At 36.8% G+C, this 24,437-nt stretch overlaps 1 protein-coding gene across 1 annotated transcript; it reads left to right on the top strand.

Annotated features, from left to right (window-relative positions):
- On the top strand, nt 17,132-23,906 carry LOC109335534 (transcription factor MYB24-like). Its single transcript, XM_019571669.1, has 7 exons — nt 17,132-17,280; nt 17,570-17,687; nt 18,324-18,533; nt 19,269-19,338; nt 22,504-22,575; nt 22,633-22,740; nt 23,763-23,906. The coding sequence occupies exons 1-7, from the start codon at nt 17,157-17,159 to the stop codon at nt 23,904-23,906; spliced, it is 846 nt and encodes a 281-aa protein (XP_019427214.1). The 5' UTR covers nt 17,132-17,156.

Here is a 24,437-nt window from a genome sequence, read left to right as displayed (position 1 = left end):
ATCCTTACTAGGGTACCCCCTAGTTCACGACTTCAAGTCGGATACTTGCCCAACAAGGCATACACAAACAATGCTTTCATACTTTTGTGGAATCATGCTTCTCATCTAAGCCATGATCTCATTCCACAACCTTTATATCACAACACCCCCTACCCAGGTTCATCACATTATTCACCATATCATTTCATTTCAATCTCCAGTAAACTTAATCCTTTCTCGCCCAAGCGAAAGTATTATCGCCCAAGCGAGGCGTCTTCTCGCTCAAGCGAGACCTCTCTCACCCAAGCGAGAGAGTTCCAGAAACTCATAAAAATCCTGGGCTTTCTCGCCCAAGCGAAGCCCTTACTCGCCCAAGCGAGACCTCTTCTCGCTCAACCTCTCTCGCCCAAGCAAGAGAGTTCCATAAATTCGTTAAAATCCTGGGCTTTCTCGCCCAAGCGAAGCCCTTACTCGCCCAAGCGAGGCTTTGTCGCCCAGGCGAGGGAGTTCCATAACCAAAACTTCTCCTCGCCCAATCCCTCGCCCTGTCCTCGCCCAAGCAAGGCTGTGCTCACCCAGGCGAGAGTTTCTCGCCCAAGCGATAGGGACTTGGACATAATACCAATCTTGCCCTTTTTGACAACTGAAACACATTCAAACATGGTTTTTCAAACACCTGCACTCAGAAAAGTTCCTAACAACATTCATATACAATATTCAACATATTTCATCAACAATCATATATATTCAAAAGCATTCAAACTTAAAAATCTTGGGTTTCTTAAAACTCAAGTTAACTTCAAAACCTTTGAGATGGTTTAGGAGATCCGGGTGTCATATTCGGACACCACTATGTCACGATGTGTTCTCTCTCACCTTAATGAAGCGCTGCTTTAACTCGTCAACTAAGGGTGGTTTGGTTTCAAGGTTCGAACACCGAAATCTTCGTAACTACCACAATAAAAATCCGTTAGTTTCCGATATTTCTAAAATCGTTACTAAAATACTTAAAATCATTTCTCTTTTTCCACATCGTGATCATACATCCTTTTTATTCATCCGGTCCAATATCACATGTTCTTGACCATCCTTTTTCATCGAAAGTTCGTTCACGATTTCCATCCATTTTTAAAGGTACGGTTTTTAGTAAAACTACATATTCCGATTTAAGATATTCTTTGATAATCTTACCACTTTAAAGTAAGTTATTCAAAGTATCATTTAAGAGTTTTATAAGGCATTCATGTACTCATAAACTTTAACATCCTTTTTAGTAAAGATTTCTACTTTTTCCAACTTGTTCCAAGCCATGGTTTAAGGCTAACAACAAATAGAATATACATACATTCTCATTTTTCCNAGACATTTTTTGATAATCTTACCATTTTAAAGTAAGTTATTCAATGTATCCTTTAAGAGTTTTATGAGGCATACATGTACTCATAAACTTTAACATCCTTTTTAGTAAAGATTTCTACTTTTTCCAACTTGTTCCAAGCCATGGTTTAAGGCTAACAACAAATAGAATATACATACATTCTCATTTTTCCAAAACACTTCTTAAAGGTTCCTTTGATTTCACCATCATCCCCTTTGGCTAAAACCACAAATTACATGTAATAAAACATTATAACAATTCCATGAACACAAGTGGTTCATGGCTTCAACAAAATATTTTCATAAGTTCAAGAACATCACCATTTTCGGTTTTGAGGAGAAAATGAGTTAGAGAGTGTTTCAGAAAATTTCAACGATTGAATATGTTCTTGACCTACTCATGAACAACATACTTAAATCTCATCAACATCCATTGGTTGAATGTTGAGAGATCAAGGATTAAAGATGGAAGAAACAAGGAGAAAATGAGAGAAAATGAAGAGGGGATTTACCTTCTCTTAGAAAATTTTGCAAATGGGAGAGTGTGAGAGTGGAGTGTAGAGTGTGGAGTGTTTAATGAGGGAAGGGAAATCAGATTTCCCTCTAGGAAATCATTACAAAATCTCCTAGGGTGGCTAATGATGAGCTCAATAGATATGGGTGAAAGTGATGTGAGATTTGCTTTATGAAAGTCAAATCTCGCATCCCAATGCGAAATGATCACTCCGCGGACACGTGCGATAAACATGCCCGAGTATTATCGGCCACTACTCGATCGGTATTAAAAATCGCCCGATCTTAATATTTGATTAGAATTTCGGATTTCGGCATTTCGAGTGAAAAATATTTAGAAAATAGGTATGAGTGCACTCAGGGTCTATATTCACTTGAAATGAAATTATGAAGCCAACGGCGCAATCGGAATTCGATTCCGAGTTACGGAACTCAAAAACCACTTTTTTGAGCCGTACCGGGTGAGATTCGGCCCCGACAGTGGTCCGAAACCGACTGTCTCCGTAAATCATGAACATTTACCACCAACTTGGAAATAGAATTACAAGACTAAAACTCAACTAGAGTTTCGAAAATTCCCAAAAATTCATGTTCGAAAATATAATTAATAACAATATTAATAAAATCTTATAATTCAAAATCGTAAAATTCGCGGTGTTACAAATATCATAAATCATATTTGCCAACATATTTAAACCTTTGGTGTATCAAGAAAATATTAAGATGTTTTGAGCTAGCCTTGGGCCTGAGGGTAAATGTTCATAAGGGTCCCTTGTTTGCAATAGGGGTTCTTGATTCCTTCATTTCATAAGTGGCCGATTTCTTAGATTGTAAAATTGATTCCATTCCTTTTCTTTACTTCGGGATTCCGATTAGGGCTAATGCTAAATGATTGGCAACTTGGAATGATACTATTGATGTGGTGGAAAAGAGTCTTGCCTCTTGGAAATGCAAGCATATTTATTTTGGAGGAAGGTTGGTTCTTATGAACTCGGTCTTGTCGAATATTCCTTTATACTTTTTTCTCTCTTTACAAAGTTTTGAAGAATATGTTAAGGAAAATCGATAGTATGCAAAGGAATATTTTATGGGGAATAAGAGAAGTAGTAGAGGTATCGCATAGTTGCTTGGTCAGATGTTTGTAAATTAACCGAAATTTCAGGATGGTTTGGGTGTGAGAGATCTATCCCAGTTTAATGAAGCAATATTTAGGAAATGGAGGTGGCGTAGGTTGGAAGAAAAGGATGGTTTTTGGGTCAAGATCCTTGATTCAAAATATGGGGCAGGCTCTTCTAGTGTTATATCTACTTCCTCATCCGCCTCTAGGTGGTGGAAAGATTTGTGCACGGTTGGTTCTAGAGATGGAATAATGGTTCATGGTTCGATGATAACATTTGTAAGAGATAGAGAATGGTAATCAAACCCTTTTTTGGCTGGATATTTGGGTGGGAAATCAAAGTAAAGAGGTATTTCCTTGATTATTTCCCTTAGCCATGAATGGTAGGGCTCACGTAGCAGATTGTGGTGGTTGGAACAATGAAAGTATAGCTTGGGAGATTCAGTAGCGCATGTTAAGCGCCAAATTGTTAAGTAAATTTATATGCTTTTGGGACACTTAGCGCATATTTATGCTGTCATTACATACAATTCTCAATAACTTAGCTAATCTTGTATTGTTCAGGAAATTACTTGTGTTTTTTTGTTTGCAGGTTTAGGAATAATGAACAAAGGAGAAAAAAGAGAAGAATGAGTTTCTGAACAACACAAGCCTCACCCAAGCGAGGGAATGGTCGCTCAAGCCATAATTCAGAAGAAAATCACAAGAAAATATTGATACCCCTCGCCCAAGCGAGGGACTGTCGCCCAGACACCAATTGAAGTCCAAAAACCTAATACCCACTGTTTCTTCCTCGCCCAAGCGAGGGAAGGACATTTTCTCTCGCTCAAGCGAGAATCCTTAGCTTGAGCGAGAGAGTAGCAGTTGGAACTTGATATAGGCAGTTCTGGACAGCAGGGAGGTTATCGAAAAACTTCTGAAGCATTTTTGGCACGAAAATAGAGAGAAACACAGGGAGATTAGGATAGAAATAGTGGAAATGATTCTACTTCGCATTTTTCCTTGTATAATTTCATGATTCGAGCATTGTAATAGCGACAAGGAGTGATTAGATCTTGTTGTGGATTTCGAAATGTAATCTTCTTCTCGTTCATCTCGTTCTTAATGCATGAATTTACTTTGCTACTAATTTATTGTTCCTGGGTTCAAGTTTAATTGGGAAATTAAACTTGACATTGAACCTGGATCATCTTCCTTCATACATCATTGCTCTAGAAATGGACAATGATGCATGAATTGTTTTTACATGGAACTTAATGCTAGTTAATCGGTCAAATATCCAAGGAATTGGTATTTGAGTGATTATCTAAGAATTTTACACTCAAGGGATTGATGTGAATGATTTGAATGATATGTGCATATGAATCAGTAACTTCACAAGTTACTTGGAATTGAATCCATGGATGTCAATGGGAAAGAACGATGCATTTTGATCCCACTTTATTTTAATTGTTTTTAGTTCAATTTATGATTTTTCACAACCAAATACAAAATTTTATAAAAACATCGTTGTAAATATATACTCAACTTATTCTTATAGGAATTAGTGTAAATCTAGTTTGGTCCCTAAGAACGATATCCCAGTATTTTACTGGATTTTACTAATTGGATGACACAGTGCACTTGCCGTTCCATAAATATCTAACAAGTTTTAGGCGCCGCTGCCGGGGAGCAATGAGCGATTTAAATTAGTTCTTTATAGAGTTTATTGAGTTTTTTACATAGTTATTCTTTAATTCTTTGTAGTATAGTGTAAACCCTTGTGCTAACCTTTGATGTAGTCTTCTTATTTATGCTTTTGCGAGGTAAATCTAAATAAGAGCAACTACAATACAATCAAGAGATTGAGAAGTCTGCTAAAAGTAACTAGAAGAAAGCAAAAGAGAAGAGACAGCAAGGTCTCAGGAAGCACAATGTAGCTCTAAACCGGCTACAGTTCCTATAGTTTTATAATCTCAGTCAGAGAAGATGGAGAATGTCGATAATGCTACTAATAATAATCCAAGGCCTAATCCTCCAAGGAGGACGTTAGGAGATTATGTCATGTATCAAGGTCCTCGGCATTACTCAAGCATTGTGATTCCACACACCGCTAGGACAATGGAAATAAAGCCAGCATACCTGAATCTAGTCAGTACTCATCAGTTCATGGGCAAGGATTATGAAGATCTATATGCTCACCTGGACAATTTCTAAGAGCTAGTGGCCACTATGGGGTATTCTGACACCAAGAGGGAAGCTGCATACTGGATGTTATTTCCATTTTCCCTCTTTGGTGAAGCTAGGGAATGGCTAAAATCATATCCAACCCAAAGCTTGACCAATTGGAGTGATCTGGAAACAAAGTTCTTGACAAGATTTTTCCCTTCGACGAGGTATGTGCATGCAAAGTTTGAAATCTCAACATTCAGACAAGGTGATAAGGAAGCTTTTATGAGGCATAGAAGCGTTTCGAGATGTTGCTGAGGGAATGTCCCAACCATGGGTTTGAGGATGTTGACCAACTAAACATCTTTTGTAATGGGTGGAAGCCAAAGACTAAGATGATATTGGATGTCGCAGCTGGTGGCACCATGTTAGCGGTGGATGCTTCATAAGCCACCAGAATTATTACTGCATTATCTTCTACAGATCGGCATACTCAACATAATAGAAGGACAATACAAAAGAGAGGGGTGTTGGACTTGACTACTTTTGATGCCATTATGGCTCAAAACAAAATTATGACACAGCAGATTGAGGCACTTACAAAGCAAATGTCCAAGTTGCCTCAACAATTGAATGTGGTACAGACTCCTTCTGTTCATCAACAGGTGCTATACTGTGAGTTTTGTGGGGGTGATCATGTTACTGGTCATTGCTTAGTGCCTACAGACACATAAGCATAAGAGGTTCAGTATGTTAACAATCAACCTCGTAAGGCTAATTTCCCTAAGAACCCTTCGTTGAACAATCAGTTTTCACAAGGTTGGAGGGGAAACCAGAATCAGAATTTTGGGTAGAGGCAGGAAGCAGGACCATCTAATAGACAACCACCATATCAACCATCTTATCAGCAAGGCCCACATCCACCATTTACATGAGAGGCAGACAAAGTTGAAAGAAACATTGGAGAAGTTTATGCAAGTCTCTATTTCAAACTAGAAAAATACTAATGCTTCTATCAAAAATTTGGAGACTCAGGTGGGTCAGTTAGCTAAGAAAATGGCAGAACAAAATTCAGATCGACAGCAATTCTCCGCCAACACTCAAACCAATTCAAAAGAAAACTGCAAATCTATCACTACTAGAAGTGGTAAGGTCATTGGTAAAGGTATTGGTAAGAACTTAGCTGTTGAGGAAGAGGTTCTGAGAGAGACTGAAGTTGAAAGATCAGATAAGGTAATCAGAGAGACACAAAAGGATGAAGTGGTACATGATGAGGAAGGGGTTGTCACTAATGAGGATGATATAAGGGAAAACAGTGATGAGAGGAAGGGTGACCTACCTCAGTTGAAGGATCTCCCTTATCCAAAGAGACATTCCAAGAAAGATAAGGAGCAACAATATGCTAGGTTCTAAGATTTATTCAAGAACCTCCAGATCAACATTTCATTCATGGGGGCGATGGAACAAATGCATGTTTATGCTAAATTCATGAAGGACTTGTTGACAAAGAAAATAACGTTTTCGGAAGAGATAGTGACCTTAGAAGCTGGGTGCAGTGCTATCATTCAGAAGTCTTTGCCTGAGAAGACTAAAGATCTGGGCAGCTTCACTATTCCAGTCACTATTGGTGAATTATCTGTGGGAACTGCACTTCTTGATTTGGGTGCCAACATTAATTTGATGCCCCTTTCTATGCTGAAAAGAATTGGGGATTTGGAGATCAAGCCTACCAGGATGACCTTGCAACTTGCTGATAGATCTGTCAAGTATCCTTATGGTGTTGCATAGGATTTTTTGGTGAAGGTAGATGGGTTGGTCTTTCCTGTGGATTTTGTCAAGAAGACTGCTCGGGTTATTATTGATGTTGATGATGGAAAGTTGAAGGGAACAGTTGAAGACCAAGAGGTTAATTTTAATGTTTTTGAAGTTATGCAGCATCCGAGGGTAAAGCAACATTGCTTTCGGGTGGATGTCATTGAGGACTTATTCATGTTCGATGACATTCATTTGAATAGGAGTAGTCCTTTGGAGAAGGTATTGATGGGAGATCTAAAAGGAAACAGTATGGAGGAGGATAAGATGATCAAGACATGTTTGGAAGAATTAGATGGAGTTGAAAATACTTCCTTCACATTTGAAGTATGTATTCTTAGAAGAAGGATGGCAGAAACTGGTAATCATCAGCAGTGCCCTTTCATGTGATGAAAAACAACTATTAATTGGGGTGCTGAGGAAGAATGCAGGGGCGATAAGGTGGACACTAGCTAATTTGAATGGAATCAGTCCATCTTATTGCATGCATAAGATCCATATGGAAGAGGATTACAAACTGGTGGCGTAACCTCAAAGGCATCTTAATCCCACTATGAAGGAAGTGGTGAAGAAGGAAGTGATGAAATTATTAGATGTTAGGATGATTTATCCCATATATGATAGTAAGTGGGTTAGTCTTGTTCAGGTGGTCCCAAAGAAGGGGGTATGAATGTGGTTAGGAATGACAAGGATGAATTAATCCCGATCAGAATAGTCAATAGATGGTGTATGTGCATTGATTACTGGAAACTGAACCAGGCTACTCACAAAGATCACTTTCCTCTGCCATTCATAGACCAAATGATTGAGAGATTGGCTAGACAAGAATTTTAATGTTTCTTGGATGGATATTCAGGCTATAACCAAATCACTATGGATCCCCAAGACCAGGAAAAAACAGCTTTCACTTGTCTTTTTCGAGTCTTCGCATACAGGAAGAGGTCATTTGGACTATGCAATGTACTGACAACATTTTAGAGGTGTATGTTAGCTATTTTTTCTGATCTTGTGGAACAGTACATTATGGTTTTTATGGATGGCTTCTTGGTCTTCGGGTCGTCATTTGAGAGCCACTTGGCAAATCTAGACATCGTTCTGCAACGATGTGTTGAGACAAACATGGTACTGAACTGGGAGAAGTGTCACTTCATGGTGACTGAGGGAATGGTCTTGGGACACAAGATCTCTTCTAGGGGAATCGAAGTGGACAAGGCGAAGATTGAGGTCATCAAGGACCTTCCACTACCACTTAATGTCAAGGGAATTCGGAGTTTCCTTGGGCATGCAGGTTTCTATAGAAGTTTTATCAAAGACTTTTCTAAAATAGAAAAGCCACTTAATAATCTTCTCAACAAAGATACTATTTTTAAATTTGATGTTGAGTGTGCCAAATCTTTTGAAACATTGAAACAAAAACTGATTTCTGCTCCTGTTATAGTAGCGCCCGACTGGCATCTTGATTTCGAACTTATGTGTGATGCTAGTGACTATGTCATCGGTGCGGTACTAGGACAGCGAAAGGCTAAAGTTTTCCATGTTATACACTATGCTAGTAAGGTATTCAATGAGGCACACAAGTTAACTATGCCACCACATAATAAGAACTACTAGCTATAGTGTATGCCTTGGAGAAATTTAGATCATATTTGATTGGCTCCAAAGTCATATTTTTTGCTGATCATGTTGCTATAAAATACTTTATAACTAAATCGGACTCCAAGCCGAGATTGTTGCGTTGGATTTTGTTATTGCAAGAATTCGACTTGGTGATCAAGGATAAAAAGGGGAGCAAAATTTGTGTAGCAGATCATCTGTCGAGACTGGTCAATCAAGAGATAACAGTGAGAGAGTCAGAGGTGGTGGAGGAGTTTCCCGATGAGAAGCTTCTCTTGGTTCATGAAAGGCCATGGTTTGCTGACATGACTAACCTTAAAGTTGCGGGGGTAATTCCCGAAGAGTTGTCGTGGCACCAAAAGAAAAGATTCTTGCAAGAGTCCCGTCAGTATGTGTGAGACGACCCTCATCTTTTTAAGACTGGGTCAGATGGACTATTGAGAAGGTATCTATCCACATAAGAGGCTAAGAGCATCCTATGGCATTGTCACAGTTCACCATACGGAGGTCACTTTAATGGAAAGAGGACAACTGAAAAAGTCCTCCAATCTGGCTTCTACTGAACTTCTAAATTCAAGGATGCACATCAGTATGCATAATAGTATGATAAATGACAAAGATCATGCATGATCTCCAAGAGGAATGAAATGTCATTGACAAACATTCAGGAAATTGAGGTGTTTGATTGATGGGGAATTGACTTCATGGGACCATTTCCACCGTCGTGCTCACAAGTATACATTCTGGTGGCGGTGGATTATGTGTCCAAATGGGTAGAGGTCGTAGCTGCACAAAAGGATGATGCTAAGACTGTGATCAAGTTTTTGAAGAGGAATGTATTCAGTCGGTTTGGCACATCTCGGGTACTTCTTAGTGATGTAGGATCACATTTCTGCAATGCACAATTGGAGAAGGTCCTACAACACTACGGGGTCCGACACAAGGTACCATCATCTTATCATCCGCAAACAAATGGACAACCGAAGGTGCGCAATCGAGAGATCAACATAATTTTGGAAAAAACTGTGTCAATCACAAGGAAGAATTGGTTTCTTCGATTGGATGATGAACTATGGGCTTACCGGACAGCATTCAAAGCACCCACTAGATTATCCCCATTTTAGCTGTTATATAGGAAGGCTTGTCATTTTCCTGTAGATCTTGAGTATAAAGCATTATGGGCCCTCAAGTTTTTCAATCTGGATCCCATAGCAGCAGGTGACCAAAGGAAACTTTAGTTGCAACATTTGGAGGAGATGAGGCTCACTACTTATGAATCTTCCAAATTATACAGAGAGAAGGTCAAGTTGTATCACGATCGATAGATCGGTCAAAAAGAGTTTCGGGTGGGTCAGAGTGTGCTACTGTTCCACTCCCGGATTAAGTTGTTTCCGGGAAACTGAGGTCTAAATGGTCAGGACTCTTCCTAATTAAGGAAGTTAAATCGCATGGAGCGATCGAATTGCAAGACCCATCATCTCAAAGAAGCTGGGTAGTCAATGGCCAAAGGGTGAAACCTTACTTGGGTGGTGATGTTGAGCAGCTCACCACAATCATCAACTTATCATATGCGTAACAGAACAGGCGTCGAGCTAATGACGTTAAACAAGCGCTAACTGGAAGGCAGTCCAGCTTTATTTTTCTGTTACTTAGGTTGTAATATGTGTGTAAAAAAAGAGGAATATCTAGGCAATTCTCGCCCAAGCGAGGGACACATCACCTAGGCGAGGCGGGTAAGCTTTCAATGACACGTCCCTCGCTCAAGCGAGAAATCCCTCGCTCAAGCGAGGAAGGTGACCTTCTAGTACCAGGTCCCTCACTCCGGCGAGGAAGTCCTCGCTCAAGCGATCTTAAATTTGTTGTTTTCTATCTATTTCTCACCCAAGCGAGAGTCCCTCGCCCGGGCGAGGGTGACAGACCTTACATGTTTTGAGTTGCTCATCTAGGTGAGAGTCCCTCGCCCGGTCGAGAGGGCACAAGTTTCCTTTTAAAAAGGGGGTGTGGGGTTCATTCCCTCACATCCCCATTAGAAAGAAACAAAAGCAACTCATAGCTCGTGCCCTCTCAAAGAGTTTGAATCACATTCGTTGCATCATCTAGTTCACACACTCCCAAGCATCATGAGTGGATTATAAGTGCAATTTTTATTTCATTATCTTCTTATGTGTGTGTTATGTTAAATTTCAATGGTTTTAGGCACATTTAGGATAGATTAGGCGCTCTTGATGCTACATTGTTGTTATTTGTCATTACATTGTATTATGGAACTATGAGTGACATCGTTAAGAGAATCTGGGTTTCTAAGCGGGAAACCCTAGTTTATTTCATAACTGTGACATTCATGCATGATTATAATGTTCATTGTCGTTGTTTGTGGTAATGTCATTGATTGTTGTTTTGATGTATTACAAGAGAAAAAGGCAGTGGCTCAAAAGAACCCCCTCCTAAGAAGTTGGAAAGAGCATCAAATTCACAGGCCCCCTCAGAATTTGACTGCGCTACATTCAGAAAGAAAATGAAATATGAACAATATACCATTCTCCTCAACTGGGTTTTCGTTCATGAAAGAAGGGTCCAAATGGAAACAGATGAATACCCCATTTTCACAAAACCCTTGACAGAGCTGAAATGGTGGGCATTGGCCACACCAACTGACAAGTTTGACCTAGGTGTCGTTCATGAATTCTATGCCAATGCCTACCCACTAGAGGGGGAAGAATTTGCATACAAGTCGTGGGTCAGGGGGAAGACCATCCTATTTGACAGAGATACTGTCAATGATATGCTAAACAACCCATTTGAAGCACGGGAGGGGGACTTATGGCAGTTTTATAATGTTGAAGTCAATGGCGAGTTCACTAGCGGAGCCACTGCTACACTATTGTATGTGGCTGGAAGATCATTGATGAGCAATATATTACACACTATTCATAACCTTAATTTAGCATGATTGGTGATTCTTGGTGCCTAATTGACTTTGTTTCACATGGTTTAGTGTTTTAGACTTTATTGGACTAATATTCCTAAAATGAGTTAATTTGGGATTATTTGGCCTGATTAAATCTATCATCATTTTCGATCAAATTCGGCGCCGCTGCCGGGGATTATCGGTTCTTTTCAGAGGTTCTCAGTAGCGTTTAGTGTGTGTCTTAGAATAACCATTCTGTTTGGGTTCCAAAATTCGCCTATAGCATTCACCGTTTTGCTGTTTGCTCTCTTGTTCAGCTACTCGCGTGTTGGTTGGTTCGGGTGCATGTTACTTTGTTTAATATAGTTGCGGCTGGAATTTTTGCATGGTACTTTGTTTCCACACTTCTTTCATCACACACTGAATACTGGATGCATCATAGCCAATCGCCTTGCTGCTGGTCGTGAGATACGAACAAGTGGTGACTAGTTTTACCGTTGATTTTCTGTTTTTGGCATAACTTTGGAATCTTTGATCAGAATTGGACATATTATATATGCATTTGGGGTAGAAAAATGAGACGATTCTTTCTCTACAAACTGCGTCTGTAGAAGCCCATCGAGCATGAGCCAAACCCTATTCTCAGGAAATCCCACCCCCTGGATCCCTTTCGAGCCAGGAAATACTCCAGGCGCGCCTCTGGATAAAAAAGAGGTGCAACACGAGGACTTCCCAGGAGGTCACCCATCCTAGTACTACTCTCGCCCAAGCACGCTTAACTGCGGAGTTCTGATGGGATCCGGTGCATTAGTGCTGGTATGATCGCACCTGCAAGTACACGCGCTGACGGACGATATATTACACAATTCGTAACCTTAAACTAGCATGATTGATGATTCTTCGTGCCTAATTGACTTTGTTTCACATGGTTTAGTGTTTTAGACTTTATTGGACTAATATTCCTAAAATGAGTTAATTTGGGATTATTTGGCCTGATTAAATCTATCATCATTTTCGATCAAATTCGGCGCCGCTGCCGGGGATTATCGGTTCTTTTCATACAACACCAATAGTGACGGACAACCCCTTCGGATCTATAAGAAGCACATGACCACTCTGGCTCAGGTCTGGATGATTTTCTTGCTCCACAACGTGATTCCAAACAGTCACGTGTAATCTCTACCCCTATCTAATTGTTGTCTCATCTATGCCATCTTGAAGGACATGACGATTGATGTGGCTAAGATCATTGTGTGGGAGATGTACAAGACTGTAGTCCGGACTGTGGGAAGAAGGTATCTTTGGGGTTCCGATCATTGATCACTAAACTCTATTCTCAGGTAAACAGAACTGAGAAGATCAAACCCCCGATCACCCTGCAGTACATCAGCCACAACTGCAAAGAGGAGTCCGATCCTCAGCAGGGTGACAGACAGCTAGGGGCACCTCATCATCAGTCATCTCCAATTCAGCCACCACCATTCCCACCATAGCAACCATAGATGCCTCATTCGGCACCATCTTAGGAGCTGCCTATCCATGATCAACTCAATCAGCTTAGATTGCATATGGAGCACCTCGAGCTCTAGAATGAGATGATTCGGCAAGGGCAGGTGTTCCATCACCAAGGGATGTTTGCTGCATTCCAGTCCTTGGTTTCGGGGAACCAAATCTGGGGGTCCACAAACACTTTTACCCAGCAGTTCCCTTGACCTAGGGTTAGGCCTATCTTTCCAGATGGGGCAAGACCTTCTGGAACCACTAGAGATGGTACAGCCGCAGAGGGTGATGATCATGAAGATGATGAAATGGATTTCATACTCTGATGAGCCTGTGGGTTGAAATTTGTTCCTCTAGTTTGTTCCTCTAGTTTGTTGTTGTTTATGTTTCAATATTTAGGATGTATGTGTAGGATTGTTTAGGATGTATACATAGCATTGTTTAGGATGTATGTTTAGGACCATTTTTTAGAATATATGTTTATGATGTAGGAGTAATTGTTATGTGTTTTGCTTCTGTATGTTGTTTGTTTGTTTCAAGTTCTGTAACAAAATCTGTCATCAATTAAATTATGTCTAGTTAAATGTGTGTCCACTGTTGTCCAATTATGTTGTGCTAGAAACATGTGAATGAAATTTTGGGATAAGACTCTGTGATTGTAAATGATTTGGGTTATGAGGTTTGAATGTTTCGGGATGTGGATGTTGATTCAGACACAGACCGAATAGGTTGAATATTGAGCAGTTTAGTCAAAGGATAAAGCCTATACTCGGGTGAGAGAGTGCACCCAAACACAGATGAGTGTCTTTGCTGAATTTCACCAATGAACTTTGCCTGATTTTTTATTGTCATTAAGCAGGGAAAAGCATGGAAATGATTAAGGCTTAGTTTAGGATAGCTGAACTACAGCCAGAAAGCCTACCCGGATGAATTATGCACTTGATTTTGTTAGCCCTTTTGAGCTGAAAAGTTTTTTATGAAAATTATGCACCAAAACCACATCAAAATGTATCAATCTCCATACACGTGGAGAGAGATCATTAGTGCATATGAGTCTTGTTGGGTAATGTGAATGAAGTCTGTGTTTATGTGGGTAGTGAAATATAAAAGGCTCATTTTTCATCCATGTGTTAAATGGTAAAACATGAAGCAATAGAAAGAACGAAATAAGTGAAAAATAAGTCATGCGAGAAAGTAGTGACTCAAAAGAAAAGATTCGGTTGAAGAAGGAGAATCCAATGATTGATAGGAAAGAACATGGTACAAAGAAATTGGAAAGGAAACACGAGAAGAAAAGGTAAGTATGCACTAATGGTCCACCACCCTTCTTGAATCCTAAAAAAAACCAATATTATTTGTAGCCAAGCCTCATTACAACCTGGTGAAGTCCTTAAGATCCATGATTGAATATGTGTACATGGGTTGATAGAACTAAAAGGCAAAGTCAAATTGTTTGGGGTCCAGCAAAGAGATGAGTAAAAGACATAACCTGTGAGATCGAGAGAGTTCCTTTGATTGAACTGAGTAGTTATTCTTGCTACTCTGTTTGAAATTGAACTGCATGTGCATTCTGTTATTAGTTGGAACTTGGTCCACTATGATTGATCATGAAACAGGTCTTTGCGAACAATGAATGATTCTAGCCACGCCATGATTGGATGAATGATAATTTTTGAAAAAACAGATACTTTGAACGGAGCTGCATTTTGTTATTGTGCTTGAGGACAAGCAAGATTCTAGGTTGGAGGAAGTTTGTTAAGTGCCAAATTGTTAAGGAAATTTATATGTTTTTAGGGCACTTAGCGTGTATTTATGCTATCATTACATACAATTCCCAATAACTTAGCTAATCTTGTATTGTTTAGGAAACTACTTGTGTTTCGTTGTTTGCAAGTTTAGGAATGATGAACAAAGGAGAAAAAAGAGAAGAATGAGTTTCTGAACAGCACAAGCATCGCCCAAGCGAGGGATTGGTCGCTCAAGCCATAATTCAGAAGAAAATCACCAGAAAATACTGATACTCCTTGCCCAAGCGAGGGACTGTCGCCCAGGCGCCAATTGAAGGCCAAAAACCTGATACCCATTGTTTCTCCCTCGCCCAAGCAAGGGAGCCTCGCTCAAGCGAGGACACCTCACCCAAGTGAGGGCACCTCACCCAAGTGAGGTGTTCAAGCGAGGGAAGGACATTTTCTCTCGCTCAAGCAAGAATCCTTAGCTTGAGCAAGAGAGTAGCAGTTGGAACTTGATATAGGCAGTTCTGGACAGTATGGGAGGTTATCGAAACATTCTTGAAGCATTTTTGGCACGAAAATTGAGAGAAACACAGGGAGATTAGGATAGAAATCGTGGATACGATTCTACTTCGCATTTTCCTTGTATAATTTCATGATTCGAGCGTTGTAATAGCGAGAAGGAGTGATTAGATCTTGCTGTGGGTTTTGAAATGTAATCTTCTAACCTTTGTACTCTTGGATTCGATTCGATTCCATTGTAATTGTTATTTATTTTTGGGAAGTTCATCCCGTTCTTAATGCATGAATTTATTTTGCTACTAATTTCTTATTCTTGGGTTCAAGTTTAATTGGGAAGTTAAACTTGACATCAAACCTGGATAATCTTCCTTCATACATCATTACTCTAGGAATGGACAATGATGCATGAATTGCTTTTACATGGAACTTAATGCTAGTTAATCGTCAAATATCTAAGGAATTGGTATTTGAGTGATTATCTAAGGATTTTACACTCAAGGGATTGATGTGAATGATTTGAATGATATGTGCATCTAAATCAGTAACTTCACAAGTTACTTGGAATTGAATCCATGGATGTCAATGGGAAAGAACGATGCATTTCGATTCGAATTTATTTTAATTGTTTTTCGTTCAATTTATGATTTTTCACAACCTAATACAATATTTTATAAAAACATCATTGTAAATATATACTCAATTTATTCTTGTAGGAATTAGTGTAAATCTAGTTTGCTCCCTAAGAACGATATTCTAGTATTTTACTGGATTTTACTACTTGGATGATATGGTGCGCTTGTCGTTCCATAAATATCTAACATCGCAAGGATTTGTTGCATAGAGAAAAGACTTCGGTTGCTCATTTGTATGAATTTTTTGCAACACCATTCTTACATAAGAGATAGCTTGGACAAGTGGAAATTGAGTGTTGATGCTTCTAGAGCCTATGTGGTGAAATATGCTTATCTTATCTACTTTGATTCATCTCATCTACCTAGAGGTAATTATTTATTAAAGTCTTGGATTAATTGTGTGCAATCAAAAATATGTTGTTTCGTTTAGAAACTCATTAGGAATAGACTACCCACAAAGGTAGAGTTATTCAAAAAGCATTGTTATATCCGTGAATGAGGAGATAAAGTGTGTTATTTGTAAGACTCATGATGAATCTAGTAAGCATCTTTTCCTTAGTTGTGAGTTTGCTTCTGTTGTATGGACATATGTTTATTCTTGATTACAAGTTAGACGAACTCTACAACTATTTTTTATTCCTTGAATATGCATGATGATATTGGTAGACCATCTAAAGAGGTAAGTATTGGAGGATGTTGTAGTTTATTGTGGTGTGGTCTATATGGGTTATGACAAATGATCTAATCTTTTCTCAAAAGGAGGTGAGCTATGTACATATTTTGGATTTGATTCAAGCAAGATCCTAGACTTGGTTCCTTTCAAAAATTGGTCCAACTTCCTTAGTGTTCTCTAATTGATATATTGATCCAAAGTATTGTATTTTTATGTACTCAAAAAATATTTCTAATTGATCTTTGCTTGTATTGGGTTAGCATCGTTTGTCCTACTTTTAATACAATTTGCTTATGGGAGGAAACAAATTGAGCCTAAAATCATTCATATGCCATCATCCAACAACTAACCTTTTTGACACTTGATTTTTATCATAAATACTATCAACACACAATATTCAGATGGGTTTCAAGGAGGGGAATCATTCCAGCTGGTAGTTTCTCTCCTTCAAAGATATTTATATATTTAAGAACTTCCCAACCTAATATGGATTGTCTTCAGTTACGTATGAACAAAATCATTAACAAACAAGGAAAATATACTTGTGTGGCTTCAAATTAGACACTAGGTCGCTACAGTGCTTCCCTTTGCCCTATATATCTCTCATTCAGCTCTAAGTCCAAGCATCGCAATGGAAGGTTCCTCAGGTGTTAAAAAAGGTGCATGGAGTAAGGAGGAAGATGACCTTCTCAGGGCGTGTGTGCAACAATATGGGGAAGGAAAATGGCACCTTGTGCCTAAACGAGCAGGTAATATTCCTTTATGATAATTATGACTATTAATTGTTTATATTTCAAGAATATATTTTGTTTAAGAGAAGCCCAATCTTGTTTGTTTTCACTCTCCGTTTGTCTTTGACATTATTTTCCCATTGCTTTTGGCTAATCATAATCTATCGAACGTATTTTAGTCATTATTTAAACTAAATAAAGTTGTAATTTTCTGTTCTAATGGTATCTATCCTCGATACCATAATCACTCATCAAATATTTATATTTATAATATACATATATATATATATATATATATATATATATATTTCTTATAATGTCCACAAAAGCTGTAAACTGAGGTGGATGAATTATCTAAAACCAGATCTAAAAAAGTTTGCTGATGATGAAGTTGAATTGATGATACGTTTACATAATCTTCTGGGAAATAGGTTTATCATGTTCATATACTCATGTTTCTACTTTTTGTTTATGCATATTATTTATTTACCACATTATTATTCTATCTAGTTGTCAAGGCGGACTATTGCCAACCAGAATTAGCACATCCGATTAAACCTTAATACTTTTGGTAAAAGAAATATAAACTTCATCATAAATCCTTACTAGGTTAATGGTCCATGGTATACTCTAAATAAATATAGTTTGCAGAAACAATGGTTCTACATTTTATTTCCCCATCAAACTATTCAGTTTATAACATTTTTTTTACAAGTAAAATAGAGCAACTTTGTACTTTGAAGAGGTATTTCCCTCCCTCAGTATATTAAGAGCCATCGACTATATTGATATATAAAAATAAATGTACAAATAATACACCTCAATCACTAATATATGTGTATCACTCTTCTAATATAGCATAAACTGGTTTTTAGTTACTAAAATAATAAAGACATAATGTTTAGTTTTTTTTTTCAGAATTGGTTTCGTAAATAAGTATAGACTACACATGGACAAAGATCATCTGTCCTATTTTTTTATCCTCATCTAATGAAAAAATAATACTTAATTAAAAAAATTCTAAACACATAAATTATGTGCAAATGTAAACTTCTTTTTGTGTGTAGATGGTCTCTCATTGCTGGAAGGCTTCCAGGAAGAACTTCTAATGATGTGAAAGACTATTGGAATACTCATATTCAAAAGAAGCTATCATCTCAAGATGAAAATATTAATGTAAGACCAAAGGAAATAGTGGCGGAATCTCATGTTGCGATAAAGCCTCAACCTCGAAAAATTTCAACAAAAATGACCTTCTTAATGTATACTGAAGATCAGTATGGGGACAAAGAGTTCATTACCAATCAATGACACATGCTGGTTGGGTGAGTCAAATTGGATGCTCCTGGATTACCTTAGTTCATTAACAATAAAATTGGACGACATTATTAAGGTAGATCAATGTTAAGTGAAGATTCCTTTGATAACAATTTGAGGGAATCATAATCTTGCACTATTTGTGTGCTAGTGTGTATGTATATGACTCATTAGTATGTAAAGTATTGTATATTTACCTACTTTTGGATCTATTTCATTAATAATGAAAAACAAATTTTTATATTACTATAATTAATAAATTGAAAATTATAATTTATATTATTATTACTTCGTCCCATCCAATTAACTGTCTTATGTCCCTCATTATTTGCCTTATGGCATTATTATGGGATGTTGGCTTGTGAAGTGGGTACATGGTCTACAATTTTGTGACTTCGAGAACAAGGTCGTGTAGCTCACACAATCTAGTTGTGTTCCACTTGAACATGAGAACAACCTTCACTTTCATGAATATTTTTTTCTTTAAGAAATCTATTACATTGCTGCTTCAAACTTCTATTAAAAAATTATTTGTTCTGATCCCCTCTTTAAGCTAGTGTTTATTCGACTTCTGTCTTCTACTCTCTAGTATGCTTCAGCATCCTTGCTTAGAGCTATATGATTATGGAACATCATTCTCTCCTTTGTTGAGTTTCAATATTATTTGGTTTTAGTTGTGTTTTATTGGGATTTAGTCGTGGTTGGGATTTATGGGAAATGCAGCCACAATTGCAATCATACCTTATTATTGAGACTCCTAAAACGGTAATATTGGTGTCACAAATGTAGCTATAAAGTACAAGTTAAAACGCCTGATCTGCGATTAAAGTTTGTTGTGCCTTTAATTTTTCTTATATCAATATTATAGTCACACATTTCTAACCATGGCATTGTTTGATCTTTTGTCATCAATTATGGACGATACTAAATGCATAGACATTAGATAAATGAAAACAAGTATTCCATTCCCTCGCATAATCAACAAACTAAACAGAGCTTCATAATATATTCCCTTTGTCACGCTTCCAAAGCATTCTTATGAAAACTATATTGTACCGAACCAATCCTTAAATGGGCATAGTATATCAATTATATTAGTCAACAATCATACATGTCAAAACTAGTAATAGGTGGTTTTCGTTTAAACTGTATTAATTATATTGGTCAATTTTTATTTAAAATTATAATTTTCTATAAAAGTAACTTAATTTTTTACCAAAATATTGTTACGAAAGACCAAACACACAATTACTGCTTTTGTTATTATTTCTAAATCATTATTTTACCACCGGATCACACTTTTATTTTAACAGATGATATAAATAAAATTATTTATCACAATTTTTATTAATTTTTAACATTAATGTTAGTTTAATAGTTATATATATTTAACTTCGCTGATATGTTGTTTAATTACTGAATCATTGGTTATTTATTATATCACCATATTAATATCCTGATTGTTTTAATAACCGGTACAATATTAATAACATTGTTACAAAGAAACCCCGCTCGTCATTCTGAACTTCCTGAACTACCACTCAGCCTTTTTCATCCTCAAAGTAGACCTCATTAAGCATTTACTTAGAATCCACATCTATAGCCACGACTCTAGGAAAGTATTAAGTAGTATAATAATTATTTAATAGGATTGTAGAAGGTTTTGGATTTAGTATTCTTGCCAATAGCGCTGGAATGTAGGAAATTCCTAGAAGGGTTACAATCCTTAAAGAATACCTCGTTGCAATAGATTGTGAAATCACTAAGATAAACATTATCAAGTCTGGATGAAGTAACCGCCTAACTTTATAAAAGTTCTTGACTTTGCTATCCAGCACCTATAATTAGGCTAGTTGTTATGAAGAGTAATAAAAACTCAAGTAAGACGTGAGTTTCAAGAAGTTTATCGTGAAAAAGGATATTCTGTCCCAAAAATTTTGTATCTTCCTATTCTTATCCCTATCCAATAAATATACACCAAATAATATAATTTTATTTTTATATTTTTTTTATTTAGTTGAATAATAAATTTTAATTGGTCCGAGACTCAAATGAGTAGATAGACAAATATCCATTCGTCCATGCGTGTGTAAAAGATATTACCCCTGGCTTCCCGTGGGAAAGAAATATAGGTGCTAGGCACCTTTTGTATCAATCATTATCACATTAATAAAGTTCTATTTTTGTTTTTAAATGAACTTGAAAACTAACTAAGACGCTAATTATATGGGATGACAACTTGAGTCCGCATATGTAATGTTAGTGGAAACGACATACATAAACAAGACGAGAAAAACGAAATTGTTAACTAGTGGTATATTTGTTCAAGACAAATGAATTATGGGAAGCTCAAGATAATAATGAAAAAATATTATTAAAGGTCCTCCTCGTATGAAATGGAGATATGTGCTTTAGTTGTCGATATGGTAAGGCGCATCCCCATCATTTTGATGGCGAAGTTCCAATCAAATGTGTTACTATAGTTAATTTGATCCAATGTATTTGTACCAATAATGCAATCATGAATGAGTAGACATCATTAAAATCATATTTATCGATGATTATTCTAGATATTTCTCTGCTTATTATTTGAAAGAGTACAAGTGGTAGGCAGAATATAAGACAAGGAGGAAAGTCTAGTGTCTATGTATTAACAATGAGGGAGTGAATACTTTGTATCAGTTCTACAATTTTTGAGGGATGTTTCATTACACACTGTACTAAAGTGGAGTTATTGAGATGAAAAATAGAGATTGGGAGATATGTGCAAAAGTGTATTTCATACGAAAAATATTCCTACTAAAATTTGGACAACATGCAAGACTATAATGTATACAATCCATAGGATATAACAAGCAAGTTTTGGATAGAAACTATGGAAGATCAGGTCGTAGTAAGTCACTTTGAGCATTTGGAAGTGTATGCTACATATTTATTCCTAACAAGTTACGCAACAAGTTCGAGAAGAAAGCAATACATTGCTTATTTGTGGGCTGTGATAATTAACAGAAATGATGGAGGTGTTGTGATCCAGCAATAGGGCACTACTATGTTCATTGTAATATGGTGTTTGATGAAGCATCATCATCTCGAGAAATAATGTTTCAACTAGATAGGAAGGAGATAGAAGAAAATATGGACAAAATATGAAGGAGCAATCAATAGTTAAGGAAGTATAGCTTTCACAAGAAGAAATGGTTACCATTAACCATTGAACCAACATGATGTAAAATCATTGCAAGTTCACCCTGAAAATCTCTTGGCGAACAAGAGTACACATTAAATCTCCATAAAAAAATAGATCAAACCATATAAAAGATTTAGAGGAAGAGATTCGTCAACCAAATTATGGATGTCAAGAAGATTTCGAAAGCCAAATCCGTAATATGCTAATCTAGTATTAGTAGAAGACAAGAAGATCTGTGTAGCGAGAGGAAAATAATGATTGAGGAAGAGTATTACTATATCAATGATTATTTGAGAGGATTGTAGAAGGTTTTGGATCTAGTACAGTTGCCAATAAATGGAATATAGGAAAGTCCTAGTAGAGTTACAATCCTTAAAGAATGTCCACAAGCAATATATTGTGAAGTCACTAAGATAAGCATTATGAAGTGAAAATAAAACAAGTGCCTGCAGGAATCTTATCTTAGATCTAGAGCTTGCTAAATAGTGCCTATAAAAGGCTAGTTGTTGTATGAAGAAGTAATAAAAAAGCAAGTAGGAAGAGAGTTTAAAGAAGTCTCTGGGTCTGCAAAAGAAATTACCCCTTTCGCATGTGAGTGATTGAGTAGTGGGAAAGAAATATATATAGGTGCTAGGCACCTTTTGAATAATCTTTAACACATTAATAAATGTTTTTCGTTTTTACACAAATGACATACACTCCCTTCCATTTAATTTGTCAAATTGGAATATTCCTATCTGCAGGTGCTTATGGAATGCGTTGTAAATTGTTACTGGGACAAAGAAGAACTGTTCAAACCCAATATATCCAATATGGTGCAAGATTGATTGAGGAATTTATGTTTTTACATCTATATAATTCTATTTGTGCAGGTTCATGGACCACGCAGATCAGGTTCAAAAACATGGACGATACAGATCTGGCCTTCAGTGCGCGTGCCACCAAGTATGACTTATACACAAACTGTTGAATCGATTAAGGTATGTATGAACTTTTGGGAAGAGAGAAATCTCCCTGGATTCCATAATCCATAAGAATGTGTGCCAGGGAGTCATGAGAAAAAGTAGATGAGAAGAATGAAAAGGGAGAAAGGAAAATAAATAAATTTAAATTTGTCATTTATTTAGTAGTACGAAATTTAGATAGATAAAACTTAAATAATGATAATTCAAAAATAATATTTTACTTCGACATTAAAAATTTAACTAATGATAAAAAAGTAACAATATTATTATTATAAAATTTTATTAAATATATTTAGATATTTTGATATATTTGTAGGTCAAAAATATGTGAAAAACATGAAAAGAAAATAGGTATGTGGAAAATCAGAAAACTTGAAATCCCTTCCCAAACTCCCAACTACAGGAGATTTTTTTCAAAATTATTCATTTACTTCAATCTCTTTCAAAACAAGACTCCAAACACATAACTTAAGTGACTTTCATCCCCAAATAAGATTTTTTTTAAAACCACACATCTACTTCTGAGATATCTCCTCTCTTATAATTTAGGAATCTACCTTTCAGGATGTAACAATAAGTAATCAAAGTATAGAAAATATTACCAAGGACTGTAAAGGCTAATGTTACCATAGCATTTAAAGTCTTTAATTGTTTATCAGATAATTTAAATTATAAATACCTAGAACTCGTGTATTATCTAGATTATATTCGCATATGTGACATACCCATGGCGATTTTTAAAAAGGAAAAAGAGATCAAACGAAAAAATAAATAGAGACTCAAGAATTTCTCAGGTTAGAGAAAGGTCACAAAAATCTACAAAACACAAAAGATAACCACCAAACATGATAAGGAAGAGAAAAGGAGCAGCTAAGCCACCAACACTGCTGCAAACAAAACCCCAAAAAGAATTCGGAATGCTGAAACCGAAAGACAAGGAAATGAACCCACCCCAAACCACCGACAAGGTCAGAGAATTATGGTGCAAGAAGATTTATATTTCAAATACATGATTTCTTAAAAATGAAATATTTAAGCAAGACTTGAGATCTAGGAAGAAGCATAACACAGTGGAGTATGTGAACTTAACTGAGGATTTAGGTTCTGGAGAGATTGAATTCTTCAACAGTGTTGCTGTTCAGATCATAACTGTGTTAGTGCCACTTTCACGCTGGCCCTAAGGCAGTGCAGCAAGTTCACTTCATAGGGTAGGGACCATCACTTTGGGGGCAACAAAATTTACAATGCCTTCTTTAATGGTACTAAATGTATACCAAAGCCAAATTGAAATCTCATTCTATTGCTGGTCCCTTAGGCCTTGCTGGTGATCTAAACCCTAAATTTATTCTTAATTTTCCTTTAATATTTAACCATTTTCAGTTTTTAAATTATTATCTGTGTTCCATTTTTAAATTATATTTAACCTCATGCCCTTCTCATAATTTTGAGGAATTGGATGTAGGTATTCTTATACGATCCAATAAAAATTTAAACTAGAATAATCTTATTGATGCTGGTGATTTTTTTTGTAGTATTAAAGATATTTCCCCACCCTTTTAGATAAGTAACTAATCTCTCTTGGAGCGTGTGGATGTCGCTCCCAGAAATCGAACACTTAATCTTTTGGTCTTCCTGAGAATCTACCAGGGCTTTGTACCACTAGACCAATATCAATATTGGTATAATTTTAATGAGGATATTAATAATCTAAG

The sequence above is a fragment of the Lupinus angustifolius genome, chromosome LG20 (assembly GCF_001865875.1).
Source record: "Lupinus angustifolius cultivar Tanjil chromosome LG20, LupAngTanjil_v1.0, whole genome shotgun sequence".
NCBI classification, from domain to species: Eukaryota; Viridiplantae; Streptophyta; class Magnoliopsida; order Fabales; family Fabaceae; genus Lupinus; species Lupinus angustifolius.
The sequence above is the reverse complement of the archived record's forward strand: the minus strand, read 5'-3'. Positions and strand labels throughout refer to the sequence as shown.

Coding starts and splice junctions, on each gene's coding strand:
- LOC109335534 (XM_019571669.1), top strand. CDS start 17,157: ATGGAAGGTTCCTCAGGTGTTAAAAAAGGTGCATGGAGTAAGGAGGAA. Junction 19,339..22,503: donor TTATTGAGACTCCTAAAACG/GTAATATTGGTG, acceptor TCCTATCTGCAG/GTGCTTATGGAATGCGTTGT. Junction 22,741..23,762: donor AAACTGTTGAATCGATTAAG/GTATGTATGAAC, acceptor GAAATATTTAAG/CAAGACTTGAGATCTAGGAA.